Source organism: Prionailurus bengalensis, chromosome B1 (genome assembly GCF_016509475.1).
Source record: "Prionailurus bengalensis isolate Pbe53 chromosome B1, Fcat_Pben_1.1_paternal_pri, whole genome shotgun sequence".
Lineage (NCBI taxonomy): Eukaryota > Metazoa > Chordata > Mammalia > Carnivora > Felidae > Prionailurus > Prionailurus bengalensis.
In genome coordinates this window covers 134,005,322-134,030,331 of record NC_057344.1, presented here as the reverse complement: position 1 = coordinate 134,030,331, position 25,010 = coordinate 134,005,322, and the positions used below count along the sequence as shown (strand labels likewise).

The 25,010-nt window shown below is 38.5% G+C and overlaps 1 protein-coding gene across 1 annotated transcript in view; it reads right to left on the bottom strand.

Moving 5' to 3' along the window:
* Nucleotides 1-3,545: 3,545 nt before the first annotated feature.
* HSD17B11 (hydroxysteroid 17-beta dehydrogenase 11) overlaps nucleotides 3,546-25,010 on the bottom strand; it is a 34,349-nt gene continuing 12,884 nt past the window's right edge. The window contains exons 5-7 of the mRNA XM_043572224.1: nucleotides 19,889-20,026; nucleotides 9,469-9,585; nucleotides 3,546-4,399 (exon numbers count right to left, since the gene is read on the bottom strand). Coding sequence (XP_043428159.1) covers nucleotides 4,309-4,399; nucleotides 9,469-9,585; nucleotides 19,889-20,026 — 346 coding nt within the window. The 3' untranslated portion in view covers nucleotides 3,546-4,308. The remainder of the gene's footprint in view (nucleotides 4,400-9,468; nucleotides 9,586-19,888; nucleotides 20,027-25,010) is intronic.

Here is a 25,010-nt window from a genome sequence, read left to right as displayed (position 1 = left end):
AGTTTCAGAAATATTGCGTTGAAATGCCTGCAGGTCATACAGGCAGAGATATCAAGAAGGTATTTGCATATGTGTGTGGCATTCAGAGGAGAGATTCAGGCTGGAAATATAAGTGTGGGAATGGTGACCAATATTTAACGTGTGTGCCAAGGACTAGAGTATTTTTCTGAGATGAGGGATGAAGGTGAACAAAAGGAGGCAGGTGTAATTCCAGGTTTTTAGCTTGGACACTTGTTAGATGTGCCATTTTCTGTTGGGGAACACAGATGGTGTAGAGAAGATGCTAGCTTGAATTACTATACAAGGCCACCTGCAATTATAGGGAAGTCTATGAAAGTAAAAGGCACATCTCTCTCATCCTGAGATTGTCCAGTCATCTCTAGACCAATTAAAAAAAAAAAGAGGGAAAGAAAAAGGAAAACAAAACAAAACAAAAAAAACAACTGGAGTGGTCAGATTGGCTCTAAAGTGTACCGGGAATTTCTATCTACTTTTGGGAAGGATGTGATGGCCAGTGCAGATTAAGACTATCCCAGTATTTTCAGGCTCAGCTTTTTAATTTCAGGAAACTTTAGACTGTTTCGATATTGGGTCAGTCCAGGCTAGGTTTTTTTTTTTTTTGTTTTTTTAGGTAGAATACTTGAGCAACTAGGATTTAGGATTTCATTCTACCTTAAAATAATTCCTAGCTGAAACAGCTTCAATTCCCATTGGAGATTTTCATTGGCTAATTATGGAATATTGTCTGAATACCAAGGGGAGCTTGAGTAAAAGGAAGCAGAGGGGGCTTAGGGTGATGGTTCAACTATCCAGGAATTCCACTGAGGTTGTAGGATAATGAGTCAGCAAACTTGGGCTCAAATCCTCAGCTTGACCTCTGAGTAGCAGTGTGATTTCAGGTAAGTTTGGTGAATGCCTTTGGGTTACCTCATCTATGAAATGGGAATAATGATGTCTACCACCCAGAATTCTTCAAGGGAGTAAGTCTATTGCCCAGCCTGGGAGAGGAGGCTCTTAATAATTGCTCCCCTCCCCCACAGTAAAATCCTCATTAGCTATTTACTTGCTAGCCAAGTTGATGTTGACAACCTACTAAGGGTCAATTTTAACCCTTTTCCTTGGCTTGATTCCTTAGTCTTTCTAATCCTTATTTCCATTAAAAAGAATAGATTTCTGGCATGAGAATGGTAGCTTGGGGACAGGGACAGGGAAGAGTTCTTCTGAAGGCAAGAATGGGAATATTCTCAAAGGGAATAGGAGAGGCTAGTGAGTCCTAGTTGTCCCATGGCAGGGCTCCAGGGTGATAGCAAGGGCTCAGGAAGACTTTATGGTGTGTCCAGGGAGTGTTAGTTCCTTACCAACAGTCAGGATTTCTGTACCCCACAAAAGAGAGAGCCGTCTGTTATCAAGGTCCTATATTAGGACCACAGAGGACCATGATAGTTGACAGAGAAGTCTTTCCTGTTTACCCCAAGGCAATGTAAGCCTCTTTGATTTTGGTGTGACTCTCAGAAGTGGCCCTATTGGTGGTTGAGATGAGTTTTCCCACTAAACTGTTAGGACGTGGGTTCAGAGTTAGAATTCATTCATTCAAATAACGGTTAAAAGTTTTCAGACTTAGAGTCAAAGCAGTAATTGCCTGATGTTAGTGAATCAGAACAAGCTTTTTTTTAACAGCAACAACAAAAAAACAAAAAAAAAAAAGAAAAGGAGGGGGGAGGTAGAGAACAAAAACCTAGAACTCCTACAGCATTCATTAACCTTTCAACGGAGTTAGGGCGTCAGCCTCTAAGGTTCTGAGTTACTGCTTGTTACAGGAATTTCAGCAATGCCTTCGACGCCTACTACACAGAATTGCTGGAAGATTAAATGGCCAAGTGTGCCTAGCATATGGTTAACATTCATGAAAAGGACTGATTACCATTCTGTCAGTGTACTATCCAAGAAGTAGTACTTATTTCTTTAATGGTTAATGCCAGAATCCTTCCAAGTGTTAATTTCAGACAAGTGTGTTAAGAGGTAAACATGTTTTGGGGTGCCTGGGTGGCTCAGTCGGTTGAGGGTCCGACTTCAGCTCAGGTCATGATCTCGCAGTCCGTGAGTTCGGGCCCCACGTCGGGCTCTGTGCTGACAGCTCAGAGCCTAGAGCCTGCTTCGAATTCTGGGTCTCCCTCTGTCTCTGCCCCTCCCCCACCCATGCTCTGGCTCTCTCTCTCTGTCAAAAATAAATAAATACTAACAACAAATTTAAAAAAAGAGGTAAACATGTTTATTGTGAAAAGAGGAAAGTCATCAGTAATGATGAAATGATGAAATGATGAAAGTCATCAGTAATCTTGGGGCCTCAGTCACCTTACTGAAGTTTCACTGTGTTTCCTCCTCACCTACTTCATTATTCTTGGCAAGCTGGAGCAGGTATAACTTAATCAAAATAATAAACACTACATGTATTTCAAAATGAGTCCCAAGCTGACTGGAAGAGACTCTCCAACCTTCTAATGTCACTCTCACCTAACAGGACAGGGTTTAGGTAAATCTATAAATTCTGTGGTTATTCACAGGTACTCCAGTAGAGTGCTACCAGAGCATGGCTAATGTTGGAGAAGAATCTAAGTTATGTTATTTAAATGTGACAATGTTTTTGAAGGAGGCATTTTTGACTCAGATATGTATTTACATCAACTGAATGTAGAATGTAGTCTGACAGCAATTGTATTTGGATTCTCTGTATTAGAAGGTAGTTGATGGGCAGGGAGAACATTATTGCAGGAATACCTGCTGTGAAACATTTTCATATATTATAGAATCTACAGTATAACCTTCCTTAAGCTGATTATCTTATGATCCTTATCATCTGCAGTGGCACTGATGACATAACTTAATTGTTCAATAAGCCAACTGTTTAGGAAAGTACCAGACACATATTAAATAAATATAAGTTTTGGGGAGCCTTGGGGACTCAGTCAGTTAGGTGTCTGACTTTTGATTTTGGCTCAAGTCATGATCTCATGGTTCGTGAGTTCGAGCCTCGGGTCGGACTTTGTGCTGGCGATGCAGAGCCTGCTTCGGATTCTCTCTCTCCCTCTCTGCCCCTCCCCTGCTCTCTTTCTCTCTCTCAAAATAAATAAACTTTTTTTAAAAGTTAAAAAAGTAAAAATAAGTAAGTATGTTTCTGTTTAGAAACAGAATCAAGATCTTTTACCATGAAATTTCTGTACCTAAATGTGACTCATTTACCTACATTTCACCAGGGTCAGTGATTCTGAGTTGTATGTTTTCTAAGTATGAACCTTCTGATGGAAGGATCAAAGTTCTTTACTTTGTGTATATTAACACAGTCTTGGAAATATTTTTCTTCAATAGAAATCCAACAAACCTGAATATTTTTTCAATTCATATTCTCATCTCACTGAGCCTCACTTGCATCCAAGAAATTTCCAGATATTAAAAAAACAAAAAAAGACCTTTGATTATATAATGCATTTTCCTTTAATTTGAAGGATAAATCAAGCTTTCTTTTCAAGACAAAAAGACAGAGACAAAAGTTTAAGTTTGATTTGTTTATTGTTGCCACTATGGGTACACTCTCTTAATTCTCTGCCTCAAATCCCAATGGTGCTTCTATACCTGCAAGATGTGTCCATCTCTAGTTTCCTTGAGCTGAAATGTTTGGCTTTGAAATGAAACAGTGTGGTAATGTGCAGGATGAAATGTTTGAGCAGTATTTCTTACATCACATGAAACTCACTGTGAAATGCCATTAGATACAGTTCTTCATTAAATTTAGAGAGCCTGAAGTTTCTGTTTTTATGGAGAATAGAAAAGGAAACACGTGAATTATATAAAACTTAAGTGAAATTAGAAATACCACTATATCTTACATATTTATAATACAAATTTTGCAAAGCCTTCACAAGCCACAAACTCTTAGAAATTATTATAAAATTATTTTTGTTCCTTTTCTCCATTTTCTGTGAGGTCAATTCCTAAGATATTCCCCTCTTTGTATTATACGAAATTAGCTTTCAGCTAGAGGAGAGGTGGTAATAAATGTGCACTGCCAGGGCCTCAAAAGAGGATACTGAAGAAAAAAAGATAATTAGGAAAAGCAGAAGTCTAAACGTTAAAATTCTGGTGAGTATTAGATGAAACCCACTGAGACCTGCTAAATCAGTTTTATTTATCTATGGCTAACTTATGAAGAAGAATTTAAGTTATGTTACTTAAATATAATGATGTTTTGGAAAGCAGTCATTTTTAAGGTATATATTTACATCAACTAAATGTAGAATGCAGCCCATGTAGAACTTATTGTCCTTTAGTTTTATATCCAACAACTGCATCAAACCTAATATCGATCTTTCGTTTTAAATATGCCAGGAAACGCTCAGGAAGGATCCTAAAAAAAAGATACATGAAAATAATTATGAAATTAATATTAAATGCACTTGTAAAATATATTCTTTTAAAATACTTATGTCTATCATGTATCATCTTTTTTTTTGCATGAGAGAAATAACTTTTTAATATATGTTCTATGATCAGGCAGCTATATGCAATGTAGAAATCATACTGGAATACAGTCAGGGAGCCCTGTGATAAAATGAGAATAAAGTGGAACAGGCACATAAAAGACAGAAACTATTGTGTTGGGCTTCCTCTCTCTCTCTCTCTCTTTTTTCTTTCTCTTCTTCATTTACGAATAAGGAAATTTTTTGGATATTTCTTAAAAAACCAGAGTTTAGCCCCATTGCCCTAGTCCCTACCTAATAATGAACATACTTTTTTTTTTTTTTTGTAGGCTTCATGCCCAATGTGGGGCTTATACTTATGACTCTGAGATCAAGAGTCATATGCTCTACTGACTGAGCCAGCCAGGCACCCCAATAATGAATATTTCTAAAGTCCCCCATTATAATGCTGTTTTCTCATCCACAGCTGGTTATGGAAATACCTTTAGGGTGGAGGCTTCCAAGCCTTGGATAAATATGTGCAAACAAGCCTTGTCTGAAAACTGAAGATATGATTTGTCTCTTACTTCTCTGGACTATTTTCTAGTGAATGTACGTGCTGCTGTGACAGCTAATTTAACAATTAGAAGGAAAGCAGTACCATATTAATAGCAACTTCTTGTCATCAGCAGTTTCATAATCAGTAGAGATAATATACATCTATAATCTGCCAGTATGGATGTATCCTTCATCATGTATCATCTTAAACAAGATTAAGAACTTTAACTCTGAGTCACTACTATATGTTCTTTTCAATTAAATCCATTTTGGTTTCAAAAGGGAAAGGAAGGAGGTTTAACCACCTTTTAGGGTAGGAGTCACTTGAAATATTTAGTTTTTGAAATAAATATGCTCCTGTATTTTTCAGAAGATCCGGAGAAGAGGTGTGTAGAACTGAAGAGCTGAGATGTTAAAGACTTTTGAAACAAGAAACATCACACTGGGAAGGAAGTGAGAATAGGAACTACTTTTACACTTGTAATCCAAAATATTGCTCAAATGCTCCACTAAGAGACTAAAGAAACAGAACTGCTAAATGAAAATGCAGAGAATGAACTTGGTTTTGAGCATAATGCTGAACAAATTATTTAACTTTTGAGTTTAAACTCCTCACATGAAAATGGAAACAACACCTACTCCACGCTGTTCTTGTGAAAAATCAATGTGTTAATATAAAATACTTTAAATATTCTATTTTGTGCATGATGGATACATGGTAGGTCCAAATTTTTCTTCCCACCCTATAGAGGCATACCTCGGAGATATTGCAGATCTTGTTCCAAAATACAGCAATAAAGCGAATATCACAATAAAGCGAGTCAAATGAATTTTTTGGTTTTCTAGTGTATATAAAAATGACGTTTACACTATACTGTGGTCTATTAAGGTGCAATAGCATTATGTCTAAAACAATTTTATACACCTTAATTAAAAAATACTTTATTGCTAAAAAGCACTAACCATCGTCTGAGCTTTCAGCAAGTTGAAATCACTGATCACAGATCACTGTAACAAATATAATCTTGAAAAAGTCTGAAATATTGCGAGTGACACAGAGACATGAAGTCAGAAAATGGTGTTGCAAAAATGATGCTGGTAGACTTGCCTGATGTAGGATTATCACAAACCTTCAATTTGTTAGAAATACATCTGAGAGTACAGTAAAAGGCAATAGAATGAGGTATGCCTGTATTTAAGAATATTGAGGAACTTGTCACAATCCAATGAGTCTGAGGGGATCTAAACAGAATATATGAAACAGTGTAACTATAGTTGACCCTTGAACAACACACATGTATCTTTTGACTCCCCCAAAACTTAACTACTAATAGTCTACTGTTGACTGGAAGCCTTCCTGATAACATAAACAGTCATTTAGCACATGCTTTATATGTTATTTGTATTCTATACTATATTTTTATAATAAAGTAAATCAGGGTAAAGGAAATGTTATTAAGGAAATCATAGGAGAAAATACACTTATAATACTGTACTGTACTTATAAAAAAAATCCACCTATAAGTGGACCCCTAAAGTTCAAACCCATGTTGTTCAGGGTCAACTGTATATACAGACATCTGACCAGATGGCATTAAAATAAAGCTTGGCAATTGAGCACTCAACATTCACAGTCAGAGAAAAATCAGGGCAATGAAAATAATAGTGTTAATTATAATAATAACAGTTGTATATAACTTTTATTGAATACTCCAAATGCATCATTTTATTTATTCCTCACAGTCCTATAAAGCCTTACTGTCTCCATGTGACAGATGACAACACAGCTTCAAAGAAATTAAACAACTCATCTAATGGATAAAGAAACTGTGGTTTATATACACAATGGAGTACTACGTGGCAATGAGCAAGAATGAAATATGGCCTTTTGTGGCAATGTGGATGGAACTGGAGAGTGTGATGCTAAGTGAAATAAGCCATACAGAGAAAGACAGATACCATATGTTTTCACTCTTATGTGGATCCTGAGAAACTTAACAGAAACCCATGGGGGAGGGGAAGAAAAAAAAAAGAGGTTAGAGTGGGAGAGAGCCAAAGCATAAGAGACTCTTAAAAACTGAGAACAAACTGAGGGTTGATGGGGGGTGGAGTGGAGAGGAGGGGAGGTGATGGGTATTGAAGAGGGCATCTTTTGGGATGAGCACTGGGTGTTGTATGGAAACCAATTTGACAATAAATTTCATATATGAAAATAAATAAATAAATAAAAATAAACAACTCATCTGTGTTTGTGTGTGAGCAAGTCACAAACACAGCTTCATCTAACCCCAGAGCACAAACTTTGTGCCTCTATGCTAAAGGTCTAGGAAATAGAATTAATTTATTCAATCAACAAACATTTTGGTGCCCCCTATGTGTGCATCAACTCTCCAAAGTACAGGGGCTACATACAGTGATGAAAAACAGGCAAATTTCCTTCCCTCATAGACTTACATTCTAAAGGACTGTAATCACTGAGTGCTTACTTATGAAATGTAACAAGCAAAACGCTCAACACTTCACAGGTTTTAACTTAGTTACTCACCAAGGAGATCCTTGGTGATCTCCTTGAGTTTCATTATCTAAACCTCTAAGGTATGTTCAACCATAATTCCTTGTAGAAGGGGCTAAAAAGCCTGACATGTGTCGTGTATGCTTTTGATCTCTTGAAATGTTTTCAGTTCCTAGGTCAGTAATTCTCAAAGTATGATCTTTCAACCAACTGCCTGTGGCAGTTGCCTGTTAAAATACAGATGTCTGGGTCCCAACCAAAACATCCAATATTAAAGCCTCTAGGGATGACATCCAAGAATCTATATTTTTAAAATTATCTTCCTAAGTGATCCTGATGCCCCACCATGTTGCAGAAGCCTGACTGTAGGGACAAAGATCAAGAGGCTTCCTCCCTTCCTTCCTCTCTCTTCTCTCTTTCCTCCCTTCCTTCCTCCCTCCCTCTCTTCCTTTAACCTAAGCCATCTCTTCACCTTCCCCTCACTACCTGGATCAGCCTCACTGTCACACAGTGTTAACATATGAATAATGAGGCAATGTGTTATGAGGAAGGTGGTTAAACCAGTGGTTTCCAATGTTGGCTGTACATCAGAATTACTGGGGAAGTTGTATCTCTCAGAGACCAGACCACACTCCAGACCAATGACATCAGTCTTGGGGAGTAGGTCTCAGGCGTTAGTATTTTGAAAACTCCTAAGCGAATTCCAATGTGACCAAAGCTGAGAGCTACTGCTCTAAAGCAGTACTTCTCAAATTTGAATATGTATTCAAATCAACTACATGGCAGATCTTACTAGAATGCAAATTCTAGTTCATGACACCAAGAGAGTCTGTATTTCTTTCTTTCTTTTCCTTTTCTTTCTTTTCTTTCTTTCTTTCTTTCTTTCTTTCTTTCTTTCTTTCTTTCTTTCTTTCTTTTTTTCTTTTTCATTTTTTTTTGAGAGTCTGTATTTCTAACAAACTCCTAGGTGGTGCTGATGTTGCTGGTCCATGGAAGTAGCAAGGCTCAAGGATCTTTAAAGTTGTAAAAGATTATTTAACAATTTCTATGGTTCGGTATGATTTGTACAAAACAAGAGCTCAATGATTATCTGTTGTATATTTAAATGAATATTTAAAACCTAAATCTCTAATATGGTTGTCCTATGATTCTATTATGTAACAATGCTTAAAAAACTATCCTTCTTTGGGGTGCCTGGGTGGCTCAGTCAGTTCAATGTTGGACTCTGGCTCAGGTCATAATCTTAGGGCTAATGAGTTTGAGCCCCGCTGTTTGGCTCTGTGCTGACAGCTCAGAGCCTGGAGCCTGCTTCAGATTCTGTGTCTCCCTCTCTCTGCCCCTCCCCTGCTTGAGCTCTGTCTCTCTGTCTCTCTCTCTCAAAAATAAACATTAAAAAAAATGTTTTTTTAAAGAAACAAAAAAACACCTATTCTTCTTTATAGTCATTCATTTATGAGACAAGACTTCTAGAAATATACACACTTCTCTAAAAAAAAAAAAAAACCAAACTTTAAAACTTGTGGAAATTATTCAGTTCATTTACCCAACTGCTGTATAAACTTTGCTTCAAGGATTAACAAATGTGGTTTTAAAAACTGAGGGACTGGGGTTCAGATAGCTCAGTTGATTAAGCATCTGGCTCTTGGTTTTGGCTCAGGTCATGATCTCACAGTTTCGTGAGCTGGAGCCCCACATCCAGCTCTGCACTGGCTGTGCAGAGCCTGCTTCAGATTCTCTCCCTCGCTCTCTGCCCCCTCCCCCGTTCCCACTCTCTTTAAAAAATAAACTTAAAAAAAAAACACACTGAGGGATTATTTAAGCCTATCATTTTTATTACTTTAATTCCATTTAATTGTACTTTATCAAATGTCTGATTTTAAATCTGAGTGAAAATATATAGCACATAAATCTTTGTTTATAATGCTGATAGACATAACTGTCACTTACCTTTCCAGTACTGTTAACAAGGATATAGAAGATGGAATAAAAATCATTTTCTGTTCAGTCAGGATCCCATCCATCAGCTTGTCTACCACTTCCTCAGGTTCCAGAATGGGTCCCAAACTGAAATCAGAAGCAGTCTTTAGCAACAAAACATTTCCTGAAACTTTAGCTTTAGTTTGGTGCTAAACAAATGATAAATTACCACAGGACTCATAATGTAAAGGACTTTGTAGCATCTGATCCATTATTAGTGCTCAAAAATAGCAGCTGCTTTAGCATTAATAGTAACAACCATTTATTTAGCGCTTATCATGTACTGCACATTGTGCTAAACACTCTTACAGAGGACATCTCACTGAAGTTTTACAACAGCCTGTGAAGGAGACACGACAGTCCCTATTTTGCAAATAAGAATTATAGAAGGAGCCAGGACTCAAAAATAAATCAGCTAGATTAAGACGGACAAATTCACTTCTAAATCTTTAGAAGTCTTGGGGAAAAAGTCAAATACCATTACACAAGTTTTATTACACACTAAGACTCTTAGTTAACAATTTCTAAAGTGTCAGAGAAAATTAAAATACAAAAGTGTGCTCAGCTCAAGGTCCTTGATCTCCATATGGAACCCTTATATTTACTAGCTCTTGATTTAATTTTCAGCTTTGTTACTTAGTTCCATGTTGGATCTTCACTGTCTAAACACCCTGGCATATGCACTATGTGGTCCCTAAAGAGTGGCCTTTGTTAGAACATGTGCACTTAGAATGGTGTTACACAAGGGGTGCCTGGGTCGCTCAGTCGGTTAAGTGTCTGACTCTTGGTTTCAGCTCAGGTCGTGATTTCGTGGTTTCGTGAGTTTGAGCCCTGTGTTAGGCTCTGCACTGACAGTGTGACGCCTGCTTGGGATTCTCTCTCTCCCTTTCTCTCTGCTCCTCCCCTGCGCTTGCTTTCTCTGTCTGAAAATAAACAAATAAAATTTTAAAAAGGTTGGGGGGCTTCTGGGTGGCTCAGTCGATTGAGTGTCCGACTCTTGGTTTTGGCTCCGGTCCTGATCTCACGGTTTGTGAGTTCAACGCCCACATCAGGCTCTGTGCTTGCAGTGTGGAGCCTACTTGGGATTCTCTTTCTATCTGTCTCTTTCTGCCCCTCCCCTGATTGTGCTCTCTCTCTCTCTCTCAAAATAAATAAATAAACTTAAAAAAAAAAGGATGGGTGTTACACAAGAATTGGTTGTCAGTTTTTTATTTATTTATTTTTCTTTTTTTTTTTTTAATTTTTTTTTTTCAACGTTTATTTTATTTTTGGGACAGAGAGAGACAGAGCATGAACGGGGGAGGGGCAGAGAGAGAGGGAGACACAGAATCGGAAACAAGCTCCAGGCTCTGAGCCATCAGCCCAGAGCCTGACACGGGGCTCGAACTCACGGACCACGAGATCATGACCTGGTTGAAGTCGGATGCTTAACCAACTGCGCCACCCAGGCGCCCCTATTTTTCAACGTTTATTTATTTTTGGGACAGAGAGAGACAGAGCATGAACAGGCAGAGAGAGAGGGAGACACAGAATCGGAAACAGGCTCCAGGCTCTGAGCCATCAGCCCAGAGCCCGACGCGGGGCTCGAACTCACGGACCGTGAGATCGTGACCTGGCTGAAGTCGGACGCTTAACTGACTGCGCCACCCAGGCGCCCCGGTTGTCAGTTTTTAACATTTTATTAATGACTTAGAAAAAAAGGTACATAATTGAATACACTCATGAAATTTGCCAACATCACCAAACTGACTAACATTTTGGGGAAGTAGACTTTAAACGTGTGTGACTAGTTAAGAGAAGTGAGACAAAAAGAATTGGATGGGATTCATTAGGAACAAATATAGAATAGTTCATTCAGATAGAAAACATATGCAGTAAAGTAAAATTGGGACAGTTGAGAAGTATAGTAGTATGCTTATAAGTGAGTGTGATCATTGACTACATGAAGGAGGGCAGAGTTTGAAATATATATATAGGATATCATCTTTCATTCTCAGCATAGGTCAGTCATTTATTAGAACACTGTGTTCACCCTGGACTCTGAAGAATTACATAAGAAAAATCTGGAGAGCAACAGGAGAGAAAATATAATAATAAAGGCGATAGCTTTTGGTCCAGAGGAGGCAGTGGCAGCTTGAAGAAGACTAAGCACTCCTTTAGCCTGTGGCAATAGGCAGGGTATTAGGGCAATAGGATGATGAATCTAGGAAGTGAAGGATGCTTGTGCCTTGAAGTATCCAGAAGGAAATTAACTTTCTAGCATATTGCTACCAGACTTCACTATTCCCAACCTCCATGAAAGCTCACAAACACCTGTGTAAACAGTACGGCATACCCCCTCATTCACACTGTGGTCTTGTGAGCCTATCAATCAAATGGTGTTGCACTGACTAAACTTTTCTTAGTGTGTTTGATCTCTTTATCCAAAGTTTTAGCCTCTGCCAGAATAATTTTCATGAAATTTAATGGCTAGCCAATATCATGATTTTTAAAAGACCAAAAGACTTCCAGAAAATCAATTTATTGGCAGAATAAAATCTTAAACATTAAAATATCAGTACATGGAAAAATGTTTTCCTATGACAGTCTAATGTTAACAAGAGTTGTAAATCCTATGAAATAAATGTTCATGACCGATTTTGTAGCAACTATTCAAAAACACTTCAGGCCCATCTGCTGGTGTGGGGTAGGAGAATGCATGTGGGGCATAGGAATACTTAGGGACAAAGGGTATTTTCAGGTAGAAGGACTATGTTTGATTAATCAAACTACCACTTAAGTAGCTGAGTAATTTGGGGGAAGATATTTCAACTCTTTAAAGTTTAGAAGTTTTTGTTTTTGTGTTTAATCTGAAAACTGGAGTTAATGCAGTGGTTTGCTAGTAAATGTTTCACAACTGGCTCTTTAGGGCACAGAATTATCTGTTTTGTACCATTTACTTTCTATGGTGTGAGAACCATGGCTGATTTCAAGCTATTAACATTGTGTCCCCAAATGAGTCTAAGCTGACTTCAGCACTCCACTGGTAATGTGTAGGGAAGTACTTAATACAGTCATATGACACAAATGTTACCCATCACCTTCTTTCATAACATTTTCTTTCTTATGGTGCTAGCCAACAAAAACTAGTATCTTTCTGTAGCACACACAAAAACTAAATTTTTAGAGAAAAATTTTAATGCATATTTTATGTAGGAGGATAGATGTTTTTAAAAGGATATTAAACAAAAATAAATCTTGACTGTCAAAAAACTCCATCAGAATATCCAATTTCACTTAATTCATAAATTCAGATTATGTTACATTCTTTATCTCACTAATGGGAAAGAGAGAGATAACTTATTTGAGAGAAAACATTTATTTATTTATTTTTTAAAACAAACGTTAAAATTTTTTTTTTATCTTGGGGAGAGACTGTGCACACGAGTAGGGGAAAGGCATAGAGAGAGAGAATCTTGGGGCTCAGTCCCATGACCCTGGGATCATAACCTGAGCTGAAATCAAGTGTTAGATGCTCAACTGATTGAGCCACCAGGTGCCCCAAGAGAAGAACATTTTATGAAAAACTGTTCATATACCTAATGATAGAGCTCCAAAATACATGAATAAAAATTGATGGAATTCAGAAAAAACAGTTTAAAAATAAGAATTGGAGACATTAATTTTACTTTCAAAAATGAATTGAACAACTAGAAAGATTAGCAAAGAAATAGAAGACTTGAACAAAAATATAAATCAACTAGACCTAACGGCATCTATAGCTTTGAAGGGGCTTTTCTCTACAATATTTAAATTTTGTTTATAATCATTATACATTATCACAAAAGCAATAAATATACCTCCAATGACATATCTAGTACACATTTTAAATATGGTGTTCCTCAGGACAATTGCTCAGAGCCTGGAGCCTGCTTCTGATTCTGTGTCTCCCTCTCTCTGCCCCTCCCCAACTCTCTCTCTCTTTCTCTGTCTCTCTCTCTCTCTCTCTCAAAATAAAGAAACATTGAAAAAAATTTTTTTTTAATTTATGTGAAGAAATAAAGCTAGGAATAGCAGGGCATTTGGAGTTAGGGAGCTAGTAGGAATTCCAGTCTGCCACTTTCAGGCTGTGTGACCTTGAGCAATCTTCTTAACTTCTCCAACTTACAGTTTCTTTGTTCATAAAATGGGCATTGTAAGACTTATCTTGCAGATAAACATTAGAGCAAGGATAGGCAAACTATGTCCTGGTGCCAAATCTAGTCCTCCTAGATTAGAGATTAGAGGTTATTTATATAAGGTATCTACGCCTAGTCGGGCACCTATTTAGCAGGCTTTCAAAAAATGTTTTTAATAAAACGATTTCTTGATATCCAAGTTTATTTAATGCAAATAACTCTTAGCTGTCAAAAAAAATTACTCAGAACACCTGATTACACTTAATTCCAATTAACTCAGATTATGCTGAATTATAACTGCTATAGTAAACCAGTTTCTTTGCAGTGTGTTAGATGTGTAAATATAAGAATCAATAAACGGTATCTTTGATGTGCTTGAAAAGGGAATGTAAGTCCCAACATTAATATGATACAAATTCTTTGGAATCAATCATTTTGAGGTTTGTTTAGTTTCCTTCTTTCAGAAAGGCCCTCCTCTGTGTAAAAAGGGAAAAGTTTTGGCCTGAGGCTCAGTTCTGTTCCTTACAGGTAAATTACTTAATCTCTACAAGTAAAAGCATTGTCATGAGTTTTAAGAAAATTACAAATTTTGGGGCGCCTGGGTGGCTCAGTCAGTTGAGCGTCCAACTTCGGCTCAGGTCATGATCTCGCGGTCTGTGAGTTCGAGCCCCGCGTCAGGCTCTGGGCTGACAGCTCAGAGCCTGGAGCCTGCTCATATTCTGGGTCTCCCTCTCTATCTCTCTCTGCCCTCTCCCGCTCATGCTGTCTCTCTCTGTCTCTCAAAAATAAATAAACATTAAAAATATTAAAAAAAAATTACAAATTTTATTTAGTGTCCACAATATAGAGTAAGATCTGTCTTCTAATTAGCACTAAGTTTCTAGATTAAAACCAACTTCACCGTTGGTATCTACTCTAGTATCAGTTTATCTTCAAAGGGGTTCATGTGGCAGGGACCAAGACCCAGACCCTTGCTAAACCAGGTTATATTCCTGTGATTGGCCTAGACTCCTGCCAACTTCGATTTATCCTTTTCCCCCCAGAGCAAGCTTCCCAATTATTATTTATTTATTTCCCCCAATTATTTATTTAATTGTCACTAGTAGAGCTTTGCCAGAGAGGGCACTCTTGCCCACAAGGAACGTTAGTTTATGTAGCCTTGTCCTGGGGGCAAGGTTAAAAAACCCAATTATAATTTTATAAAAATATGGTACCTGTTTTTAACTGCTGAAAGACAGTCTGAGTGAAAAAGTTGACTCAAAATATTATATTAGGATCCAATGAGGGTTTTCCCCCTGAAAATAATTAAATAATGGAGGAAATTGGCAAATCTTACCCTTGGGGATGGTACTCCTCTCTCTGACACTCCCTTTTAATTTTAATGAACTCTTAAAAAAATGTATTTGTTCTATTGAGATATGATTGACACATCACATATCACATGCAAGTTTAAGGTGTACAACGTGTTGATTTGATACAATTATATATTGCAATATGATTATCACTGTGGAATTAGTTAACACCTCTATCATATCACATGGTTATTTTTTGTGTGTGATGGGAACAATTAAGATCTAGCTTCTTAGCAACTTTGATGTTTATAATACGGTATTGCTGCCTATAATCACTATGCTGCACATTAGAACTCCAGGAGTTAACTTACTGGTTGCAATCTTATATCCTGAAACAATTATCTCCTCAATTCCCCCACCCCTGGTAACCACCATTTTACTGTGTTTTTATAAGTCCAGCTTTTTTAGATTCCACACTTAAGTGAGATCATACAGTACTTGTTTGACAGTTTAATGAAGTTTTATCCTCTTTCTACTTCTGGTCAGTTCCACTCCTCAGGACCCTGAAATAATTCATCTTTTCTCTTCAGAGTCCAATTAGGGTTTATTTGATTAATACAGATGAGTTTAAACACTAGGTCTTCTGAAATAAATATGCTTTTGTTTTCTAACAAAATTGTATCTTAAAAATGGACTTTTAGGACAATTTGATAGATTCTTTGTAGGGCATCAGATCTTTGCACAGCTACCAAATTTCTACTTGATGTTGGCTTTCTACTCTATACCTGTGGGTAGACATATTTACATTAAGATGTATTTAAATAGAACCTGATATTTTCCCAAAGTGTCACATTGAATATTCTTCATTAATTTAAAATATATTTTTGCCAAAGGCAGATGAATTGGGGGAAAGAGGCAAAATGAAATTTAAAAATTGAGGGGCGCCTGGGTGGCTCAGTCGGTTGGGCGTCCGACTTCAGCTCAGGTCACGATCTCGCGGTCCGTGAGTTCGAGCCCCATGTCGGGCTCTGGGCTGGTGGCTCAGAGCCTGGAGCCTGCTTCCAATTCTGTGTCTCCCTCTCTCTCTGCCCCTCCCCTGCTCATGCTCTGTCTCTCTCTGTCTCAAAAATAAATAAACATTAAAAAATTAAAAAAAAAAGAAATTTAAAAGTTGAATCTTAGGGGCACCTGGGTGGCTCAGTTGGTTAAGCGTCTGACTTCAGCTCAGGTCATGATCTTGTGGTTTGTGAGTTCAAGCCCCATGTAGGGCTCTATACTGACAGCTCAGAGCCTGGAACCTGCTTCAGATTCTGTGTCTCCCTCTCTTGTTGCCCCTTTCCCACTCACACTCTGTCTCTCTCAAAACTAAACATACATTAAAAAATAAATAAATAAAAATTGAATCTTATCAGCATGATAGATCCCAGTATGTATACAGATTTACTATAAAGATAACATTTCAAAGTAGTGAAGGAAATGATGTATTATTTAATAAATAATGCAAAATAATGCATTAACTATTTGGGAAAAACAAGCTATACGGTGACTTTTTTTTTTTTAATTTTAGAAGGAGGGTGAGAACATGCAAGCAGAGGAGACAGGCAGAGAGAGAGAGAAAGAGAGAGAGAAAATCCCAAGCAGGGACACAGGGCTCGATCGATCTCATGACCCTGGGATCATGACCTGAGCTGAAATCAAGAGTCAGAGGCTCAACCAACTGAGTCACCCAGGTGCCCCTACCATGACCTTATTTCTTAAAGTAAATTTGTGTAGAGCAAAGCTCCAAATGTGCAAATCCAACCATAAAAGTACTGGAGAAATAAATATAGGTGGGTATTTTTATAAGCTTGGGCTGAAAAAGACCTTTATAAATATCTCACCAAACCTATAGGCCATGATGGAAAATAAACTGAGAAGTTTTAATGTAAAACTAAATAAAAAGAAGTTGAAAGGCAAATAGCAAACTGGGGAAAAATATATGCAATGTGTATGACATATAAGATAGTATCTTGAATGTACAATGAACTTACAGATATTAATTTAAAACTCTATAGCTCAATAGAAAAGGTGAGCAGAGGTCATGAAACAGGCAATTCACAAAAGAAGTCAAACTACTGGGGTGCCTGGGTGCCTCAGTCAGCTGGGTATTCAACTCTAGATTTCGGCTTAAGTCATGATCTCATGGCTTGTGGGATCGAGCCCCGTGTCAGGCTCTGTGCTGACAGTACAAAACCTGCGTGGGATTCTTTCCACCTTCCCCTTTCTGCCCCTCCCTTGCTTGCACAGTCTCTCTCTCAAAATAAATAAGTGGACATTTTAAAAAATTAAAAAAAAAAGACGTCAAACTACCAAAAAATAAACATTTAAATAAAATTTAAAAAGGGGCACCTGGGTGGCTCAGTTGGTTAAGCATCCAACTCTTGGTTATGGCTTAGGTCATGATCTCACAGTTCATGGGCTCTGCACTGACAGTGGGGAGCCTGCCTGAGATTCTCTCTCTCTCTCTCTCTCTCTCTCTCTCTCTCTCATGCACTCTCTCTCTGCACCCCCCCCCCTTGTGTGTGTGCTGTGTCTCTCTGAAAATAAATAAATAAACCTAAAAAAAAATAAAAAGAAGGAAAGAAGCCCTACTACCAAAAAACATAAGAAAACACTTTAATGTAGCTACTAGGTCATCAGGAAACAGATGATCCTTCCTGTATGGAAAAGGCAGAACATCACCAGAAGGCAGGCTGCTGAGGAAGTAGAAAAGCGGTGGCGCTCTTCCTCCCCCGTGGGTACAGGTGCAGATTGGTGAAACACTTCTGGAGCAGTTTGGCAGCACGTACGAATATTTAAAATGTGTACACCCTTTGACCCAGTAATCCCTCTTCTAAAATCTACCTGAAGGAGACACCACCAAAATGTGAAAATACGTGCGCATTAGTGATGAGGGAGTTTGGGGCAAGCTGAGGGCAAAATACAGGCTGCCACACACATACCCACTCCCCCCCCCCCACCCCCCAGGTGTGTGATATTCCTCAGACACTCCTGGCTACCAAAGAACAAAGAAAATTGGCATGGTGATGTGGGAAACTAAGACAAATGAAAAACTAAATTCCCTTACTGCCTATAGCCCATTGACAAGTCCTTCAAACCAGCAGAGTGACCTCCCTCTATAGGGGCTCAGCTACCTGGATGATGACAGTTTGCTAGGGGCAAAAGAGAACCTTGGCTTAACACTGTCACAACCTTGAGGATCCTGTAAGTCTACTTCCTTTATCTCAACTGCCCCAAGATATATGTTGTCAATCATCCTCCAAGTTTATGCCCGCCCCATATACATCTGAAGAGTCTCATGACTGGGGTTTTATTAAATGGTAATAAGTGGTGTTTCCCTAGGAACAGCTAGCCACTCAAGGTCCTAAAAACCTTGCTTCCAAAATACCTTAGAGACTTACTCTATCCTTGACTCTGCCAAAACCTGAGGGTATACAATGAGTTACCTGTCACAACCCCATGCAGCTATTCCTGCTCATGGGTCCTGTCCCCATGCTTTAATAAAATCACTAGTTTGGCACCAAAAACGTCTTCAAGAATTCTTTCTTGGCCGTCAACTCTGGACCTTACGAACCCCCCATCACCCCAAAACTTCATCACTAGGGTGTTCATTACAGCTGTGCCAGGGTAAAAATCACTAGTAGATACTAATGTTCAGACTAAGTAACCAACACAATTTATGATAAAGTTCTGTCTTTACTGACATGAAATGACGTCCATGACATAATGTTGAGGGAAATAAGTAGTTTACCTACAGTTTTCAGAACCCCATGTGTAATATATGCCAGTTACATATAATTTAGACATTTAAGCTACACATGGAGAGATGTCTGGAAGGATGTTCATCAAAATGTTGAGTAGTTTGCAGTAGATAGAAGGTTTCAAGGCAATTTAAAAAAGAAACTTTCTTACTTATTCGTATTTTTCTGCATGATGGAATTTTTTAAAGTTATGCATCATGTTACAAAGACATTAAAACTACTCCCAAAGAAGAGAAACATTAAAAACTAACCTCTGGGGCACCTGGGTGGCTCAAATGGTTAACATCCAACTCTCGGTTTCAGCTCAAGTCATGATCTCACAGCCTCATGGGTTTGTGCCCCACATCAGGCTCTACGATGGCAGCTCAGAGACTGCTTGAGATTCTCTCTCACTCTCTGCCCATCCTCACTTGTGCTGTCTCTGTCTCTCTCAAGATAAATAAACTTAAAAAAAACTAACCTCAGAGCTTATCCTTTATAGTTTTATAAGTTTTAAAAAAATGTTTATTTATTTTTGAGAGAGAGAGAGAGAGAGAGTGCACACAGGGGAGGAGCAGACAGAGAGGTAGAGGATCCGAACAAAGAGGTCTCTGAACTGACAGCAGAGAGCCCAATATGGGGTTTCAACTCACAAACCATAAGATCATGACCTAAGCTGAAGTCAGATGCTGAGCCATATAGTTTTATTTTTTAACTAAGACTAGTGCTCACTATGGAGGATAATCTCTAGATTACCAATGATGCTTGTTAAACAGAGTCCCAAGGCCCCTTCCCCACCACTACCCTCTCCTAGCCAAACGCAAGCCATCAACATCTCTGGGAGTCGGACCTCTACATGGTTCCCAAGCACTCCTGGTGAAAGGTATGTATACTTAAGTCAGAAAACCACTGCTCAGGAAAAGAAAAAAAAGGAGGATTACCAAGTTCACCTGAGTTCCTCATATTTATGTTTACATATATTCTCCCCTTCTCTTTGCCTCACCTGCTTTCCCACAATCTACAGGAGCTGAAATTGAGATGAGCTAAGGGAATTGAATGTCAGGTGTTTTAAGGATTAAAATATTTAAGAAAACCCACGGAATGGCTGATATTCATAGCAATCACCAATCCTTCTGTCGTCTTCATTTCTGTCTCAACTTACCTGGTACTTGCGTTTTTGATGAAGCCAGTATTTATGAAATTAGGGCAGAGACATGTTGTTTTGATTCCGGTTCTTTCTAAGGCAGCCAGTTCTTCAGTCAAAGCTCTATGAAATCCGACAGCAGCAAATTTGCTTGAACTGGAAATAAACAGAGAGGCCAGAAGATAATTAGAGAAAGCTGTGGTATCTATTGAATTCAGATGTCTGTTTTCTTTAGTTAAGTGTGGTCCTCCGCCGAGCCTCATGGCCATCAGCTGAGTCTCAGGGTCCAGCCCAGACCTACCAAATCAGAATGTGCATTACGGATCCTCAGGTAAATTTATAGGCATTAAAGTCTAGGAAGCATTGACACAGAACACTTATTCGAGCGAGAACTGAGTGGGTTTAAAGGTCTTGCTAGGAAAACTGGTAAAGCGTTGGTTTTTGTTGTTGCTGTTTCCATAAGACTTAATGTCTCCATAGCCTGTTAATTATTTAATACATCCAGGGAATTCCTGGGTAAATTCTCCTGGACAAGTCCCATTTTCCCTTTCAGACTCTGCTTCACTTCCTCAAAAAGGCCTTTCCTGACCCCTAGTCTAAATTATTTCCATTATGTAGTAATCTTCAGTTTTACATGACAGCCTGTTTTGGATTTGTGATTAAATACTTGTTTGGGTGAATTTTTTTTTTTTTTTAACGTCTGTCCCTCAAACTTGTACTATAAGCTCTGTGACTATTTTGGTTTCCAAGGAATCCCCAGGGCCTACCACAGTGCTTGGCTTATAATAGCTGCTCAAAAAATATTTGTCAAATAAATAAAATGCAAAGCAATTCTTACTGTCACAGCTCCTTCATTTGCCAAGAGAGGCAAATTAATAATATTTTAAGCAGACATTAATTTTCCAGTTAGGTTTTTTTTTCTTTTTAAATCAGCTTTATTGAGAAATAAATTCATGTATCATATAATTCTCCCACTTGAAGTGTATAATTCAGTGGTTTTTGGAATATTACATTACTGATTTTTAAAAATTATGTGAAAATAGGGGTGCTTGGGTGGTTTAGTCGGTTAAGTGACTGACTCCGGTTCAGGTTATCATCCCATGGTTCGTGGGTTCAAGCCCCACATCAGCCTCTGTGCTGACCGCTTAGAGCCTGGAGCCTGCTTCGGATTCTGTGTCTCCCTCTCTCTCAGCACCCGCCCCACCCCCCCACTCTCTATTTCTTTCTCTCAAAAAGTGAATAAACATTAAAACAATTTTTTAAATTGTGTGACAATATACATAACATAAAATTTGCCATTTTAACCATTTTAAAATGTGCAACTCAGTGCCATCAATTACTAGATTATTTTTCTCTAAGTCTGTATTTATTAGCAATTACACAAAGTAGCTGTAAATTCTTGCCAATTAACCTGCGCTTTGGAAAATACAAAGCTATGCAAAGTTCTCTGTCAACTTTTTTCTCTTTTAAACCTTAGACATATACTGAAGGCTTAAAAGATAGATGGCTAGTTTTACTCATGAAAAATGTAAATCTTGGGGTGCCTGGGTGGCTCAGTCAGTTAAGCGTCTGATTTCGGCTCAGGTCATGAGCTCCCGGCCCTGAGTTCGAGCCCCGCGTCCGGCTCTGTGCTGCCAACTCAGAGCCTGGAGCCTGCTTCGGATTCTGTGTCCCCCTCTCTCTCTGCCCCTCCCCCACTCATGCTCTGTCTCTCTCTGTCTCAGAAATAAACATTAAAAAAAATTTTTAAAAAAACAGAAAAAAATGTAAATCTTAACTTGAAAAACCACACAAAAATAATCGCACGTAAAATTGACTACTACACATCAGGCACTGTCCTCAGTTTTTCCGATGTATTAACTGCATTTGCTCCTCGCAACAACTCTTTGAAATAGGTATTACTATGATCCCCATTTACCAAAAAGGAAGCTGAAGCACTGTGGGGGTTGTTGGTTTGCAATCTCCTCTGGAGCTCCTTGGGTACGATCTGAAACTGTCCCCAACCCTCCCCTGCACACAGAGGGCGGGGAGAGAGCAAAGAAAGAGGCAGGCCACTCCAGATTGGCAAGTGGCAGATTTAACAAGTAAGGGAACCTGGAGGTTTGTCTTGGGCAGCCGCAGGGTGAGGTCCTCACACCCACCTGCCAGAATCTTACAAGTTTATATACAGGCCTTTTGGGTTCAGTCATATATACATCCAGACAGTCACAGCACATTTCTATTTCTAGCCCAAAGGGTACCTTTGTGTGAGTCAGAAAAACCTACTCCTCTTCTAAAGCTACTTTACTGCCATCTCCTGGAAGATTTTTTAAGTTTAAGGGGACCCAAATATGCACAGTGCCCCCTAGAATTGTGTAGTGTGCAATCTGCGCACAAACTGTGTGTGTCGTTCCTGCTTTGACAACACTTGATGAGAACTTTTACTTCTGCTGAAAGCACTATCAATAGTTTCTCATACAGAACATGTTCTCTCTTGGTTTTCATAGCTAAACATTCAGTGGAGTAGAATCAAATTAGAATCAAGAGAGTTACAGTATTTACCATGGCAAAGAGGAGGAAGCATGACAGGGCATTCACAGCCCTCTTGGATCCTCTGATTCTCTTGGGTTACCTCAATGCCTGGGGACCAAGAATCTGGCAGAGAGTAGAAGTTCGTGTAGTAGCTGAGTAGCAACACCTGCAGCTAGCTTTCATCAAGGAAAACAATGCCAAATGATGTGAGCCTTTGATGGCCAGGGGACAATCACCTAACCTAAACTGGGTTTGAAAGAGACAATACATGATCTGCATCACACATCTGTTCTGTAACTGCTTCAACAGCTATTTCATCTTAAAAAACAAACAAACCCCCCCCCAAAACCCAAAAACTCAATCCAAGTCTATGTTCATAAAAAAATGTTTTTAAGTTTATTTATTCATTTCAAGGGAGATGGAGAGAGTAAGTGGGGAAGGGGCAGAGAGAGAGAGAGAGAGAGAGAGAGAGAGAGAGAGAGAGAGAGAGAGAGAATCCCAAGCAGGCTTCCCATTACCAGTGCAGGGTCCAATGTAGGGTTTAAACTCATGAAATATAAGATTTTGACCTAAGCCAAAAACAAAAGTCAAACATTCAACCAACCGAGCCACCCAGGCACCCCATTTTAGAAACTATTAGAAAACAAATATATGTTAAGAAAGGAAAGGAAAGGAAAGGAAAGGAAAGGAAAGGAAAGGAAAGGAAAGGAAAGGAAAGGAAAGGAAGACAGAAAATATAGATGAACAAAATAAAATTACTTGTCATTACCAAAGAATAACCACTCTCTAGGTGTGGTTCGAGTAAAATGGCTTGGTATATATCCTTGCAAACTTTTATTTATTTTTTTCACATAATTCCAGATTTAATAAGTGTCTATATACTTTTTTGTGCCATATTAGAAAATATAGTTACAGGCTTTTGGGGGTTATAGTACATGCCACAAGGTCACATTAGAAAATAAATTCCATCTTTAACATCACTAAGATATGTAATACACAAATTACAATGCTTAGAATGATTTCTGCCACTGCAGTAAAGTTCAAAGATAATTAGATAACTCTCATTTCAATGGCTTCTGGAGAAAGCTACAATGAACTGTTCATGAGAGATCAAATAGTAAAAACAAAACAAAACAGATAAACAGAAGCACAGGAAGCTTATCTTGATTTTTCAAGGAAAATAAACATTCATGAATTACTTACTATACCCACAGTATATGGGACCCTCAGGTAAAAGATAACTGAATTGTTTCTGGACTATTTTCTTTTGGACTGGATGGGAAAGTCTTAGCTTATGCATGCCATGTGACAGAGGAGTTTTGCAACAGTCTAGGGATGAGGCTGGGAACCACACACCCCTCTTGTTGCTGTTGTTACTTAATAGGTATTGAGGTCCAAGTGCAGTAGAGAACACATAATTAGGTATGGTTTCTGACCAGGATATTAACAACTTTTGTTAAAGGAAAATATCTAGACACTAAAACAATTTATTCTCCTCATCTTTAGTAACCTTAAGGCTTATCAAATAATGATTTGATTTGGTTTCCTATGGGAGATGAGTTTTGTGGAAAGATTGTAAAGAGTGCAACTTAAGAATCAGACGTCTTAGGGGCGCCTGGGTGGCTCAGTCGGTTAAGTGGCCGACTTCGGCTCAGGTCATGATCTCGCGGTACGTGAGTTCGAGCCCCGCGTCGGGCTCTGTGCTGACAGCTCAGAGCCTGGAGCCTGTTTCAGATTCTGTGTCTCCCTCTCGCTGACCCTCCCCTGTTCATGCTCTGTCTCTCTCTGTCTCAAAAATAAATAAAACGTTAAAAAAAATTTTTTTTTTAAAATAAAAAATAAGAAAAAGAATCAGACGTCTTAGAATGACCTTGGTCTCCCCTGTCAAATGTCAGTCATTAAGGCTAAATTACTGCATTCTCTGGATAAAAGTTGATTCTATTTTAATTATAGAATATAAGTTTCTTCATTGGTTAACCTACCTAAAAAGTTCAAGCTGTTCCTTGGGCATTTTCAGTAGATATACCTGCCTTTGCCTTAACATATTGGGAAATACTAATATATATGAGTTAATTACTGTGGACCATCTTATCATATTTTTCTTTTTTTTTTAATTTTATTTTTTTAAATTCACATCCAAATTAGTTAGCATATAGCACAACAATGATTTCAGGAGTAGATTCCTTAATGCCCCTTACCCATTTAGCCCATCCCCCTCCCACAACCCCTCCAGTAATCCTCTGTTTGTTCACCATATTTAAGAGTCTCTAGGGGCGCCTGGGTAGCTCAGTCAGTTGGGCGGCCGACTTTGGCTCAGGTCATGATCTCGCGGTCAGTGAGTTCAAGCCCCGCGTCGGGCTCTGTGCTGACGGCTCGGAGCCTGGAGCCTGTTTCAGATTCTGTGTGTCCCTCTCTCTGACCCTCCCCCGTTCATGCTCTGTCTCTCTCTGTCTCAAAAATAAATAAATGTTAAAAAAAAAATTAAAAAAAAAGTCTCTTATGTTTTGTCCCCCTCACTGTTTTTATATTATTTTTGTGTTCCTTTATCTTATGTTCATCTGTTTTATCTCTTAAAGTCCTCATATGAGTGAAGTCATATGATATTTGTCTTTCTCTGACTAATTTCGCT